This window comes from Mauremys reevesii, linkage group 3, assembly GCF_016161935.1.
Source record: "Mauremys reevesii isolate NIE-2019 linkage group 3, ASM1616193v1, whole genome shotgun sequence".
NCBI lineage: Eukaryota > Metazoa > Chordata > Testudines > Geoemydidae > Mauremys > Mauremys reevesii.
In genome coordinates, this window is record NC_052625.1 from 80,000,869 (window position 1) to 80,015,818 (window position 14,950).

Sequence of the window (14,950 nt, forward strand, 5' to 3'; positions counted from 1 at the left end):
AAGGGCCATGCTGGAGCCCCAGGCCCTTTAAATTGCCGCCAGAGCCCTGGGGCTCCCAGCCGCTGCAGCAGCTACCGCTACCATGGGGCTCCGGCAGTGATTTAAAGTGCCTGGGGGATTTAATGGCCCCGCCCACTCTGTGCAGGACCCCGGCCCTGCGTACTGGTAAATCCTTTAGTTACTTTCACTCCGGCTGCATTTAACATAGACGTATGATTTTATATTGATATTGTATGTTTAACAATCAAGGAAGTGCCCATTCCAACTGATGGACACTTGATAGACAAAGAAATATACCCTGAAAAGGAGATAAGAAGGATCTTGAATGATTTATAAAAAAATGAAGAGTACTAGTGAAAATTCAGACAGCTGATTTCAACACTTTACAACAAAATGACACAACATTCTAAAAACGTATTGCCTTTCAAAGTAGTAAAAAGGAAATACTTCCTTTACCCAGCATCTAGACAGCCTGGAATTCACTGCTGCAACAGGTACAGGTACAGGCACAGAGCCCTTGACTGCCTCTTCGTTTCCTCACTATTTCAGAATCCCAGTAGAGCCTGACTCCGAAGGTGTGGGGTTGGAGGGTGGGTCATTGAAGCCACACCAAAGAATCAACAAAACATCTCAAAGAATCAGGGACTGTAAGGTAAGTAACTGTTCTAGCATCTGTGAGTCTTTGCCTGCATGAATCCCATTTATGACTACCAGAAAATTTCCAGATTAATAAAATGAGGGTCTGAGGAATTCTAGCCAAAAACTACCTAGCTAAATAAGGGTTGCAGAACTGTGCTCCCAAATTTGGCTTCCAATCTAAACATCAAAATATCTGTCCTCATGTTAAGTGAATATAAAATACAGCGGTCATACCTCTCCTTACAATCTGCACGTTCCTTTGTTTGAACTGAGCTTGGACCCCATGTGCAACCTTTCTTTTTAAAGCTTTTCTTCAAGTCTTCAAATTCTTCTTGGTGGCAAGCTGTGCTTCTTCCCCAGGTTCTGTTGCTTTCATCTGAGGTTACTAGAGACAGGTATAGTAGTTTAGTGCTCATTAGAAGGATTATTACAGACACTGAAAGATTTGGATTTTAGCAAAGCAGCCTTCTCCACTAAAACTGCATCACAATAGCAAAATCAAAAAGGTTCAGCTTAAAAATTGAGATGATTTCCCCCCCCCACTGATGCCAAAATACAAACTGCATTGATCAAAACGATAAGCAAGCAAGGAACAATTTGCAAACTGACAAGAAAGGTGAAAATTAAAGACAAAGCAGCAAAAAAGATCTTATTTTTCATGCTTCTTAAAACTCAGTACTTTATATTTAGGTAATTCATGTACATGAGGCAAACTGAGCATTTACCAGTTAATATTTTGTTCAGTAGAACTTTTTTTGATGCAATCATATCAAATGAATTAGAATATCTCAGTTATGACCAATTACTGTGATTTTGTTTTTCATTAACCCAAACCAAATATTTTATAATAGATATTTTCTGTTTAAGTGCTCAGTCTGTCACTTAATACAAGTTCAGCTACAGAGTTAATACAACCAACACCCTTTACAATTTATTTGGATCTTGCCTTTTTTCATAACCCCACTGGAAAGTTCATATTCACTTGTGATATCTACATCCTGCTGGTACACATATACACTGTTTCTTCGGCCATTAGCTGTATTTGTGTCTGCTTTGGAAATCACTGAGGAAAAATTAAGAGAATGCAGTAGAGATCTTAGTAATTTTACTTTATTTGCAAAAGAGGGACCAATTCTTCCTTATACTTTTAGCTCTAGAACCAGAAACCCAGATCCAAAAAGTGTAAAATGCCTCCTGGGAAGCGCCAAGCAATCACAGGAGTACACAGTAACTGGCCCCAAAGTCTGTGAATATGACTCAGTTAAATAAATTCTTGTGTCAGATCAGCCTCAGGTTGACAACTAGAAAAGTAAATTCTCAACATGCTCACAACCAAGATGATAGTATTGACATAGCACAACAACTTTTGCCATGACAGACCGTCTTTAACAAGGTAAAAGTTTAGAAGGTTTGTAATTCACCTATTTCTCACTCCTCCCCCATCTCTTACTCCAATTTAACTTGCTCTGCAGCACAGATGCTTGTCTTTGCTAAGATATTACAACTGAGTTTTCAGGGTTCTCTGGAGACTACTTACAACCTACTTTTTTTTTAAAATTAGTGTTCAGAAATTGTTGAATTCAAACGTCTGACTAAATTTTCTTTACAATTAGCTAGGATTTCTTTTTCATTTTTAAGAAATTTAGATTTGGAAGCTTGAAATATTTATGAACAAAAGAGGTGAGATCAAATAAGCAATTGTTAGATACTCTTGCTCAAAGCACACACACTTGAATAAATCTTCTCTAAACAAGGGAGCTCTGAAGTTTAATCAAGATTAAATAGCACTGGAGGAAGGTATTTTACATAGGTAGAAAGGGAATTACACAGGGATGTGGAAATTAAGTTGCTTCAGCCAGATATATTCAAAAGATCTGAGCGCTTTGGTTAGAAGCTTGGGAATCCAAACTCAAAATTAGAAAGTATTCCATTTGAGGGAGACTCTTTGTTTAACACAGTAATTTTTATGGTCCTACAACGGGAAACATTTGCTCAGTTAGACCCATCAACTGAACTCCTCACAGGCATATGGGTCTGCACTGGTGGATCTCCTTGAAGGACAGGGGCCTATGACTGTGGGAGTTAGAATGGCTACAAATGCTAATTATTTTCTGCCTTTTAAAAAAATTCTCAAGATTCTAGAGGTGGGCTAATACCTGAAATTTTTATTTCATTTCTATGCCGAGTGCTATAGACATCAAAAATTAAACAGCAATCTTATTTCAAGATTTTGGTTTTATGAGACATACCATTAGAAATGTTTTGCCCTACCAAAAATATTAAAAAGATTAGCAGAATGTATAAAAGATGATATGCAGTAAGTGTAATTGGGACAGGTAATTGTGGTTTCACCCATAATTACAGAGAGTATGAATTCCAAAAAAATCTCATGTGATGTGTTTTGTTTCATTTTAGCTGTCAAGTGATAGAAGTCCTTTATAACTTGGGAAGGTCAATTTAAATTCATGATACAGTTTGCCAGAGTGGGTATTAAGCTGAAAGTATTGTCATGAAGTTGAAAATAGCTTAAACCTAAACAGACATGGCAGCACTTCAAATTTCACATGCAAACAAGGTAGATTTAATAAAAAATAATTTCTCTTCAGGCTGTAGTAAAAAAGGGAACATCAACCACACTTATACCAATTTTGAAAAGACAAACCCCACAATTTTCTCTTGATGCTTTTTTCAAGCAATCTTGAGACTACGATAAAGAGACAGATTATACCTAACTCCTTCCTGACCCAACCAGGTATGAGGTAACAGAGTGCTCCAAGTCTATGGAAGTAGATCAGCTACACCCAACAAATGCTCAGCTGGTCATTCTAGTAAAGACAGCCCTCCAGCTATAACTAGTGACTATGAAGAGATAATGATGAGGGCAGGCTTAAGACAGTGATGCTCACCCAGAGGGAAAGAGTCTTTCTACCCAAGATTAGAGAGAGCCCAGGCAGCTAATTCCCAAGATCCAAAGGCAACCAGAGAAGACCTGATCCCCAGAAGGGAATAGCCAGGAAAGTGAGCCATATACTTCTGATTAAGAACCAGAGAAAAGACTGGGATCTTTCTCCTCAGAGGATCTCGTGGGGGTAAAAGAGAAGACTGTATCATTCAGAAGCAAAAGATGACCTAGATTCTAAACTACTTCGGCACTAAAAACTGGTCCTGGGTTCACTGCTGATTTGTTGGAATGGACACTACATGACATGTTTGTCTCTTGGGAAATGGCCCTGAATAAACAAATAGATTTTGCTTTACTGTTCATCCCATGTGGTGTTCCATTATGCCCACGGGCAGTCAGTCAGTCTGCTTTGTACACAAGGCCAGACAATATTAAAATCAAGAAATGACATATATATATTAAAAGATCTTTTCTATCTCTAGACATTGTGTTCTCAAAAATCAATAGTGAGCATAACATCTTGAGTGTCTTGTGGACTAGTTCCCCTCCAATTCATAATTGCTACCTCATCCTGCTATTTATACAGACAACTTCCCTACAGCAACTCCAGGAGTTGCTTACAAAAACAGCATTTAGGTATTTAATAAGTGTGTGATTTTCAATAAATAAATAAATAAAGGCACTTATCTCCTCCCCAATCTGTTCTCTTCCTCCCTCCCCTGCTTCCCATGTGCTTGGTTCCCCTTCTTCCCCGCTTCCTGCCAATTGGAGTTTTTGCCCTTCTGGACATATTATGGCTGCATTATTCCCTGTGTCTTTGGACATTATGCTCCTGTGCTTGGTTGGCAGCTCTGGTCCAAGGACAGCTGATTTCCTATCATTCTATTTGGCAGCAGCCCCCTCTCACATGATACTTTGCCATTTATCATTAGCCCTTGGTTTATGATCCTTCAGTACTTCATCCAAACCAGATTATATTTTTCCAAGTACAATGTCCTGAAACAATTCAACATTTACTAAAAGCCAGATAAGTTACAATTTGCTGCATTCCCTTCAGCTACTAATTTTGAAATACTCACTAAAAACAGTCATTCTAGCAAGATTTTCTCTTTACCAATTCATGCAGCTTGTTGTCCACAGAACATCTAGGGGCCCAATCACATTCATTTTCTTTACATGCACATGTAACATATTCCTTCCAGTGTTTTGCAGTGTACCCGTATAAAATGAGTGTGTTCATAATGGTTAAAAGAATAAACTGAAATGGTGATGAAAACTTACGCTGTATAGCTCGAAGACGAGGAATTATTGTGGGACTATTTGGTGGACTAGAGCTGTTACTGTTTAAGCTTCTTCGTTTATCCAAATTAGGGGAAGCCTGCACTGTTATTTTGTGCTGGAAATCTGTTGTGAAGAAAGCAACACTAGGTAAATGTCACTGTTCTAAAGAAAGAAAGATTATATTGTATTTTTTCAGCATTCACCATAATGAAATTTATATTTATGTAAGTGAATTTCATTAGATAAGATTTCTATTGTAACAGAGAAAAATTCTAAGCCTGCTGGTACAATTATTGGTTTGAACTTCCAGTCATGCTGGTAGAATTTTACAGCTTCACTCTAACCATTTAATAGGCTTCTGTGAAATTAATTTAATGTGAAATTAGTTTGGTGGCTCAATGGGAGCTCAACTAAGAAAATCAACATTACAAGCCAATCTGCAGCCTTGCTGGTGCTCAGTAGATTCAAAAAGCTAAACAGCTATTTTGTTTGGTTTCAGAGTGCTCTCTATAGGTCACAGTTGAGACATATTGGCAGGGCATTGTGGTGAAGGCTGTATTGGTGCTGGATGTGGTGTACCTATTACGGGAATAATCTTAGGACTCCAGTCTCTAGGACTGTCCATCTGGCACCTTTACAAATACTTTTTTCACACACATTAAAGAATGCAGCAATCAATGGCAGGATTCTACTATCATAAACAATGTCTTTCCACTGCTTCCCACAGTCTTGTGAAGTCTACAGTGCCATCTAGTGACACCATTAGTACAATGCCATTAGTGAATAGATATTTTGCCATGGACTCCTGTAGAAACAATAACTTGATAAACCAGCAAGGTGATATATCCATTGGGGGTTTAGATGCCACAATGGTCATCTTTTGCTACATGCCCATGAAGCCTGAAAACAGACCCTGAAGTGATATCCTCTTTAGCTATTACCACATTTTTTCGCATTACACACAGCACGTGCACACCCCCCCCCACACCAACTCTACTTTGTTTTTTCTGCTCACTGTGCTTACAAGTCAAACACTCTAAGATAAGTGTGGTCAACAAGGCAGTAGGTTAAGAAAATTAGTTATCTACAATACTGCATTCAACCCAGGTGTCACTTTTTCTTTTGCCTTCTACAAAACCTTATATCAACTGCATAGTTCCAATACTTGTAAGTACTGAAATAAGTTTATGCCAACTGACCTTTCTGGAAGAAGGACTGATTCAAATTTGTTTCTCATGATTTGGGAAAGATGAGTACTGCTATGTCCACAAGTTTTGGTAACATTAAAGTAATTAATTGAATAGGGTAGAAAAATAAGTTTTATCCACACCTCTCAACCGCAATCTTGGCCTATGTCTGCACCATATCTTTTAACTATGAAACCTGCTTTAAATGATGTTTCCTCACTGAATTAAATAACATGTTTTTGTTGTTTTTTTTAATTGGTGGGGGAGAATCTATTAAGTGGAAAACATGAAGTCCTCCTACATGGGTCACTTGCGGGGTTTGAATTGTGGCCCTTCTCATCCCCACCACAGACCTCTTATTTACATGGACCAGCCATGAGGGGGCTTGACGCTTTGTTAATAGGTTACACAACAACTGTATGCTAGACAAAGCAGAATACTGAAGATCACAACTCCCGGGTTCTATTCCTGGCTCTGGGAGGAGAGTGTTGTCTAACTATTAGAAACTGGATAGCTAAAGCACGTACAACAGGCCCATTCATTCTGAGAGAGAATGTGACAGAGTGAAAGAGACATGGTGTCTACTCCCAGCCTGGTATGGGGGACCTTCTTTTAACTCGTTTGTAAAATCCAGGGTGTGTGGTCCTAAAACTTGACTGCTACGTAGGATGGAGGTAGGCATTGGCGGCAGCAAAGGGACAGAAGTGCACAGAAATATAAACACTAGTTAGGCCAGATCTCATGATGCCCTGGCTCCAATTCAGTGCACCTTCCTCTAGGATACAAGATCTTTTTGAAGGGTAAGAGTCTCTCCCTCAACTTTATTCAACTGAAATGAGAAACATTTTGCAAACTCTGGTATACTTCAGAGTTCTGATTTTATCCCTTAAAGGCCATTTAAAAGAAAAAAAAAAGAATCTATCAACCATTGCATACTTTTTGCCTAAAAGATCAGAGACCATGCTGGTGGAATTAGGCATCTTCAGGGTAACATACAATATCTAAATGTTTCAGACAGGGAACTTTAATCTGAATATTTAATTGTGAAAGGAAGATTTTGTACAGGAGGAGAAAAAATTCAAACCTGAAGGCAAACTAATTCTATGTCCGTCTTTAAGTTTTAATCGGCTCCTTTTAAACTTTCCCTTCCTCTTCTTCACATTGGGCTTCTCTTGATTTAACTGGAATATTAAAATATTCAGCTCACGCTCCAGTACATCAATCTCGCGTTCCGCTAACTGCTGCTCACGCCGCTTTAGTAATTCTTCCTGAGATTTTTGCTGAAGAGCAGCCCTTGTCAGCTCTTCTTCACGTGAACGCAGCTCCTGAGAATGAGATTTACATAGATATAGGTAAATCACAATACAATTCTTTCTGCTATTAGTCTATTTAAAACATAGCACTAAATTATATATCCTTAATTAATTTTCTTGATACACTGTGTACACATAATACAAATACGCATTATATTCACAGCTATTCAGGTCTTCAAAAGACGGCTCTTTCTGTAGCAAGCAAGTATACAGAAATTTCTTTCAGGCATCTATCTGCAATCACAGTTTGTTTAAGCTGGGGTAGCATTAGCACTATCATCACCACCACCATATACTGGGATCCCAGTATTTACAATCATGCTATTGGTGACCATGAAAAAATGCTTGGACCAGAACATATCTTCCACTTAGGGCTTGTCTACACTGGCATTTCCAGCGCTGCAAATTTCTTGCTCGGGGGTGTGAAAAAAACACAAACCCAAGCGCTGCAAGTTTCAGCGCTGTAAAGTGCCAGTGTAGACAGTGCACCAGGGCTGGTAGCTACGCCCCTCATGGAAGTGGTTTTTTACCTATGCCGTGACTACACAAACCACGTTAAAGTGCTGCTGTTGCAGTGCTTTAACATTGGCAGTGAAGACGTGCCCTAGATTGTAAGCTCTTTGGGGAAAGGAGTGTCTCTTATTCTGTGATTGTATAGTGCAGGGGTGGGCAAACTTTTTGGCCTGAGGGCCACACCGGGTTCCAAAATTGTATGGCGTAGCCTGGCTCCCACCCACTATCTGACCCCCCCCCCGCTTCTCGCCCCCGACAACCCTCCTGAGATCCCTGCCCCATCCGCCCCGACTGCCCCCCACTGACCCATTCAACCCCTCCTCTTATTCCTGACTGCCCCCCGGGACCCCTGTCCCCATTCAACCCCCCTGTTCCCTGCCCTCTGACCGCCCCAACCCTTATCCACATCCCCACCTCTGACCACCACCTGGAACTTCTCTGCCCTCTATCTAACCCCCTTGCTCCCTACCACCTTACCGCGCTGCCTGGAGCACCGGTGGCTGATGGCGCTGCCAGCCACGCCACCACGCAGCACCAGGTCAGGCCGCAGTTCTGCAAGAGCCCCGCTGCCCAGAACATTGTGCTGGCGTCGCAGTGAGCTGAGGCTGTGGGGGAGGGGGAACAGCAGGGGAGGGGCCGGGGGGGGTAGCCTCCCAGGCCAGGAGCTCAGGGGCCAGTCAGGAGGGTCCAGTGGGCCAGATGTGGCCCGCGGGCCATAGTTTGCCCACCTCTGGTATCGTGCCTAGCTCCTGTTCTCAGTTCAGAACTAGGTGCTACCACAACATACATAATAAATAAAACAAACTGATTACATTGTTTGCAGCAGGCCCTGAAGGAATCCCCTTTGGCTAGGGAAGGGCTTTTTTTTGTCCTGTGAAATTCCCTTGAGCTTTTTCTGGGATGCAAACAGTTAGAAGCCAATCACTTCCTTTCTCCCACTTCCATTTTTCAGCAAACTCATTGGCAGCATGCCAAAATTAACTAACTAGGAACATTCAACAGCAGTAGCCACATAAAAAATTTGCACTGAGTTAGTTTTTGAATCCACTTAGTTAAACCAGTGCAAACCCCTGAGGGAGCACTCTTATTTCAATTTAAGCTCATCTTGTTCCTAATTATCTTAAATTAAACTGAAATAAGCCACTCCTGAACCTAAACAGAACATCCACACAGAGGTTTGCACCAGTTTAACAAAATCTGTTCAAATTCCCACCTTCGGTTAGATTGGTGCAATTTGCTCACGTAGACAAGCCCTAAGCCTTGACTGATGACACCAAAACAGCAGCACATACAAGCTGCTGGAGTGGAGGTGGCAAGGCGAGGAAGGGGAGAAGAAAACTAGGCAGAACTCCTTCTCCCCTTCCCCCCGCCCCTCTCCCGAATCAGGCACATGGCCTCAGTGACCCCTACCCCTCTATGGAAGCACTTGGGATCGTAAATGCCTGCCCCCCCTGTGGGTAGAGTGGTAAGGAGAGCTGGAATCAGCCCACAACAACCCCAGTTCCAGACCCAGATACTCACGTCCCCTCTACTGCCACCCCAGGGGCACTATGTTGGCCCAGAGCTCGCACAACTCCCAGGAATGTCTAGGCTGGGTTCGTTCACCCTCTGCCCTAACAGTCTTCTCCTTCTGCCCTATATTTAGTCCTGTAGCAAAAGTGGAAAAGTCTGCACTGCAGTGCTGAAGTTCAGGGTTCAGACCTTACCGGCAATGCATGTGGGGGTTGTTACAGAAACATACAGATTTCTTTTAAAGAAAAAAAGGTAAAATCAAATTCTAGGAAATTACATTTTAAGAAAAACTAAGTTAAAACAAGTTGTAAAGTCAAGAACTTGAAAAGTAGATTTACAGTTGCCTGTCCAGCAGCAATTTGGCCCCTTTATGCAGGTGCATTATCACTTACACTTCATTCCTCAAGACCCCTGCCTCATTCAGTGCACAGAATGGATGGACAAGGGGCAGAATTAAGAATGCATGAGAAACCATAAAATTGGCATCTCCTAACTTTCAAGCACTTTGGGGTTTTTTTGTATGTGATACATGACCGCAGCACATGTATGAATTTGGATGAGGAGGGTGGTCTTCTGGTTAAGGCAACTGACATGGATTTAGGAGATTGGGATTCAGTTTCTGGCTCTGCTAAAAGACTTCATGCATAACTTTGCATACGGCACTAATGGCTTGTCCACATTACCACTTTTGTTGGTATAAAACGTATGTTGCTCACGGGTATGAAAAAATACAGCCAGTGACATAAAAGTTACACCAACAGACGTGCCGATGCGGACAGCGCTATGTCAGTGGGAGATCTTCTCCCGCCAACATAGCTACCGCTGCTCGTGGTTGTTTTATTATGTAGCCAGGTGAGCGGCTACATAAGCTATATTACAGTGGTGCAGCTGCATCAGTACATCTACGCCGCTGTAGGCTCGCTAGTGTAGACCCAACCTTAGCCCCTTTGCCTCCTTTTTCCATCTGTAAAATGATGGAACTTCTCCCCCTCGTTTTTGTCTGCTTTGCCTATTAACACCATGCAAGGTCAACAAAGCACAAATTAAATGGGTTAAAATCTGGCTAATAACTGGATCACATACATTTATTTTAAATGAGGAATTGTCATCCAATGGGGGCATTTCTAGCAGGGTTCCACTCGGCGAAATGCTTCTCAACATTTTTACCAGGAATGCTCTTATATTTTCTTTCAGATCATTGATCAAGTGTGCAGACAACACAAAAACTGGAGAAGTGGTAAATAATAAGGACAGGTCAGTTTTACAGAATGATATAGATCAGTGTTTCTCAAATGTGGCCACAGCCTCATGGGCTGTGATGGGGTGGCGGGCAAAATTCCCCCTACCTGTTGCTCCAGGATGCACCACCTTGGTGCTGATTGCTGGGGCCACCAGCAAGGGTCGGCCCTACTCCCCTCTGAAGACTGCTAGGACACAACGCTGAAGAAGCAGGCGAGTTCCTCACTTTTCCATGGGTGGCAAGGCTCAGGCTTTGGGCTTCAGCCCTGGGTTAGTGGGACAGCAGGCTCTGGATGCGGGGCTTCAGGTTCCAGCCACACAGCTTAGGCTCCATCTGCCGGCCATGGGGCTTCAGGCTTTGGGCGCAGGGCTTCAGGCTCCAGCCTCCTGCTGCCTCCCCCCGCCCCTCACAAATCTCCCCATTGCTCCTGGCCCCCGCTGCCTCTCCTGACTCCCCATCCAGGGCTTAATTTCTCCCCAGGCTTGCCAGGGCTAAGTAAGGCCGCTGTGAAAAGCGATACTTGTATGTTTGTTAATATCACTTTTCATAATAGACTTACTAGCTAGCAATAAATAAATTGCAATGATCTGGATGTGCGTACATACATATTTATTTGTTTTTCCTAAAGTTAAGTAAGTATTTTAGGAAAAATTGTCAGAGTTGCCACCAGCAGGAGTTGGTGGCCGCAGTCTGAGGCCACCAAAAATTTTGTCCTGAGAACCATCTCTCTTGGTAAGCTGTGTTCACTTTAACACAACTAAATGCAAAGTCACACACATCTAGGGACCAAGAATAGAGATCACAGAGAGAACGGAGGTGTTGGGAGGCTGGTATTTTGGGAAGTGGTGACTTAGAAAAGAACTTGGGGGCCATGGCAGCTAATTCACTGAACCTGTCACTGTGACGTGGTGGTTAAAAGAAAAAAATCGTAATCCTTGGATGTACAAGTAAGGGAACAAACCATAGAAGTAGGAAGGTGTTATTGCCATTGTATACAGCATAACTGAGGCCATCACTGGGGCCATTAATAGAATATGGTCCAGTCCTGGCACCCACACTTTTTAAAAAAAAAAAAAAAGGGAAACAGAAGCGGCAAACAGGGGAGTTTTGGAGGGCATATTTGCGGACCCTGTGCTTGGAGGTAAAGGGACTTGGTGAGTAGTGTGTTTAGTTTGTCTGTCTGCTTTCCATGAAGGTTGTTTAGCTGGGCTATGGACTCCTGAGCAGGTCAATTGAAATAGGATTGTTTAATTTGCATCTCAAAGCGTGATAGATCAGCCCCAGTGCTTGAAGTCTTTGAGTAGATAATCCCTCCGTTAGCGAAGGGGTGAAGCTGAGCAGTGAGTGTTAGTATACAAGCCAGTTGTTAGGTGAACTCCTGAGTAGGCAAACTGGGCAGTTCTGAAGGGAGTAAGAGGCTGTCTTTATAGGTGCAGTTTTACACTCAATAGTGTGATGGCCAGAAATGGCTCAGTGGTTGCGACCTGCAATGTATGTGCCAGGTTTCCTTTCCTGCCTGAAGCCAGAAGGGACTTCCTGTGTATGAGGCACAACACAAGTTGATGCCTGCGCTACATGAAAAGACTGTTGGACTGGAAGAACAATTAGAGATACTGCTCAGAGAGGCTGAGCAGTTCTTGGACAACCAGATTCCAAAAGCATCATCACTAGTACAGATCCAGGAAAGTCCTATGGCCTGAACTGGAACATCCCTAATATTACCGTATTGAGTCTTAGAGCAGTGGTTCTCAACCAGGGGTCCAAGAAAATAAACCAGAGACCAAGGCTATTAGACTTGCTGGGGCGCAGGGCAGAAAGCTGGATCCCGAGCCCCTCTGCGCGGGGCTGAAGCTGGAGCCTGAACAACTTAGGTTCATGGGGCCCCCTGTGGCATGGGGCTCAGGCAATTGCCCTGCTTGCTACCCCTAACACTGCCCTGGCTTTTAATCTACTAGATATGCAGAAAAACAGTAGTTGTGGCACAGGTGGGCCATGGAGTTTTAATAGCACGCGGGGGGAGGACCTCAGAAAGAAAAAGGTTGAGAACCCCTGCGGTTAGACTACAAACGTTGCCATGTTTTGTTGTACCATGTAGCAGTTCTGTAACAAAGAATATCATCTACCAAGGACTAAGACTTTTTTTTTTTTTTAAACTTGCAACCGTCAATCAGGATTCTAATCCTTAACTACTTTCTCATCCCTCTGATTGTGGTTCCGAAGTGCAGGACGACACCATGTTCCCTTATGGGCACCAGCCACTACACTCTGCATGCCTTACAGATTTCCCTTCCAAACATAGACTACAATTGTTTTTGAACATTTGGACTTTTTTTTTTTTATTTAACATTTAAATGTATTCTTTAAAAAAAAAAAATTTCCTCCCTCAGGGCCTGTGTGTTCCACAAACTGATCTACTTTTTAGTACCAATGAAAGCATAATCATCATCATTTTCAGATGTCTGGGTCTGTCTTTCAAAAGTACAGAAAAATAACTGCATATAACAGGGGTCGGCAACCTTTCAGAAGTGGTGTGCCGAGTCTTCATTTATTCACTTTAATTTAAGGTTTCGCGTGCCGGTAACACATTTTAATGTTTTTTAGAAGGTCTCTCTCTATAAGTCTATATATTATAACTAAACTATTGTTGTATTGTAAAATAAACAAGGTTTTCAAAATGTTTAAGAAGCTTCATTTAAAATTAAATTAAAATGTTGATCTTGCGCCGTCGGCCCGCTCAGCCCGCTGCTGGTCTGGGGTTCCGTTCACCTAGGCCGGCAGTGGGCTGAGTGGGGCCTGCGGCCGGGACCCCAGCTGGCAAGGGTCTGGCAGCCAGAACCCCAGAGCGACAGCAGGCTGTGCGGGGCCGGTGGCGGGGACCCCAGACCGGCAGTGGGCTGAGTGGCTCAGCCCACTGCCACTCAGGGGTTCCATCCGCCAGCTCCTGCCAGCCAGGATCCCGGCTGCTGGACCCGTTCAGTCCGCTTCCGGTCTGGGGTTCCGGCCCTGCCCACATACAGTGGGTACCTACCTTCTCCCTGGTTCTGGCCCATTCTCTTCCTCTCTCTGCACTGAGCTGAGGGTGGGAGTGCACTGAGCTCAGGGCTGGGGGTGAAGGGTCTGGCCAGGAGCTAGAATGAGGGAGGGGGCTCAGGGTTGGGACAGAAGGTTTGAGTGTGGGGCACTTATCTGGACAGCTCCCATTTGGTGAGAGGGGTGCAGGTGGGAATGTGAGGAGGGGGTGCAGGAGCTCCCGCTTGGTGCTCAGGGTGGGGGTGGGGAGTGTAGGGGTCTGGGTATGTGTGGGGGTACCAGAGTCAGAGCAGGGGTTGTGTGGGGGGTGTGAAGAAATCAAGCAGAGGGCTGGGTGTGTATGAGGGGGGTACAGGGCTCAGGGCAGGGGCCTGGGGGGTGTGCAGGGCTGCGGGGCTCAGGGCAGAGGGCTGTGTGTGTGTGTAGGGGGGTGGTGGTCAGGGAAGGGGACTGGAGGGGATATGCCCCTATTCCACCCCCCTTCCCTAAAGCCCTGCCCCCCCCTCTCTGCCTCCGCCAGGAGCAGCGAGCATGCTGACTCCACTCCTTCCCAACCCCCTCCCTCGCAAGGTCCATCAGCTGATTGGCCGGGAGGGAGGGAGGGAGGGACAGAGAGGCAGAGGAGGGGCAGGAACCCAGCACACTATGGGAAGAGGCAGGGCAGCCAGCAGGACCAAGCTTCTGCCCCCTGCCCCTTGCCCCCACGGGGGGGAAGGGGAAGAGCGGAGGGCGGAGAAGAGCAGGCCGGACCGAATTTTTAATGGCACACTGCTGCCTGCTGGGACTCTGTCAGGCAGCAGCGTGCCATTAAAAATCGTCTTGTGTGCCGTCTTTGGCACATGTGCCATAGGTTGCTGACCCCTGTCATATAAACTGGAGTATTTTTGTTTGATTTGGTTTTGGCGGGGAGTAGAGGGCTTGTACCTCTCTAAAGGCCCACCGCAGTCCTACTGTATGGGATAAAATCACTACGACTAACACCAGCAAGAAGTTAAATCATGCTTAAATTTTCAGAGAGTTCTCTTTGACCATGCTGTATGCAGATTTTAAAAGAAAAGAACATTCATCAATACATAATTATGCCGGTATTCCCTCTCCCAAATTACATTCTTATGCAGTTACTTTATTTTTGAAATTAAGGAAAGTCTGAGTATTTGAAACTTGAGATGAATTAGGTGATAGTTAACAGGTCCTTCAAACCTCTTCCAGAAGATTTACATATTTCAGTAATTATATGCGTGAGAAAAATTTATGAAATTTAAGAAGGCGTTTACTTATGAAAAAAACTTTAATCTGTCCTATAATAAATTCACACTTCTAATATTTTGGAACA

General features: G+C 43.7%; 1 protein-coding gene across 4 annotated transcripts in view; it reads right to left on the reverse strand.

Moving 5' to 3' along the window:
- Positions 1–14,950, reverse strand: part of MAP3K21 (mitogen-activated protein kinase kinase kinase 21) — a 55,347-nt gene that overhangs the window by 8,560 nt on the left and 31,837 nt on the right. For 3 of the 4 annotated variants that reach the window (XR_005596382.1, XM_039531206.1, XM_039531205.1), the window contains exons 5-8: positions 7,094–7,334; positions 4,823–4,945; positions 1,586–1,702; positions 874–1,024 (exon numbers count right to left, since the gene is read on the reverse strand). Coding sequence is in view for 3 of the 4 variants with exons in the window: in XM_039531206.1 (XP_039387140.1) it covers positions 874–1,024; positions 1,586–1,702; positions 4,823–4,945; positions 7,094–7,334 (632 nt within the window). In the remaining variant the exon portion in view is untranslated. The remainder of the gene's footprint in view (positions 1–873; positions 1,025–1,585; positions 1,703–4,822; positions 4,946–7,093; positions 7,335–14,950) is intronic. The other variant, XM_039531207.1, reaches the window with a different exon arrangement.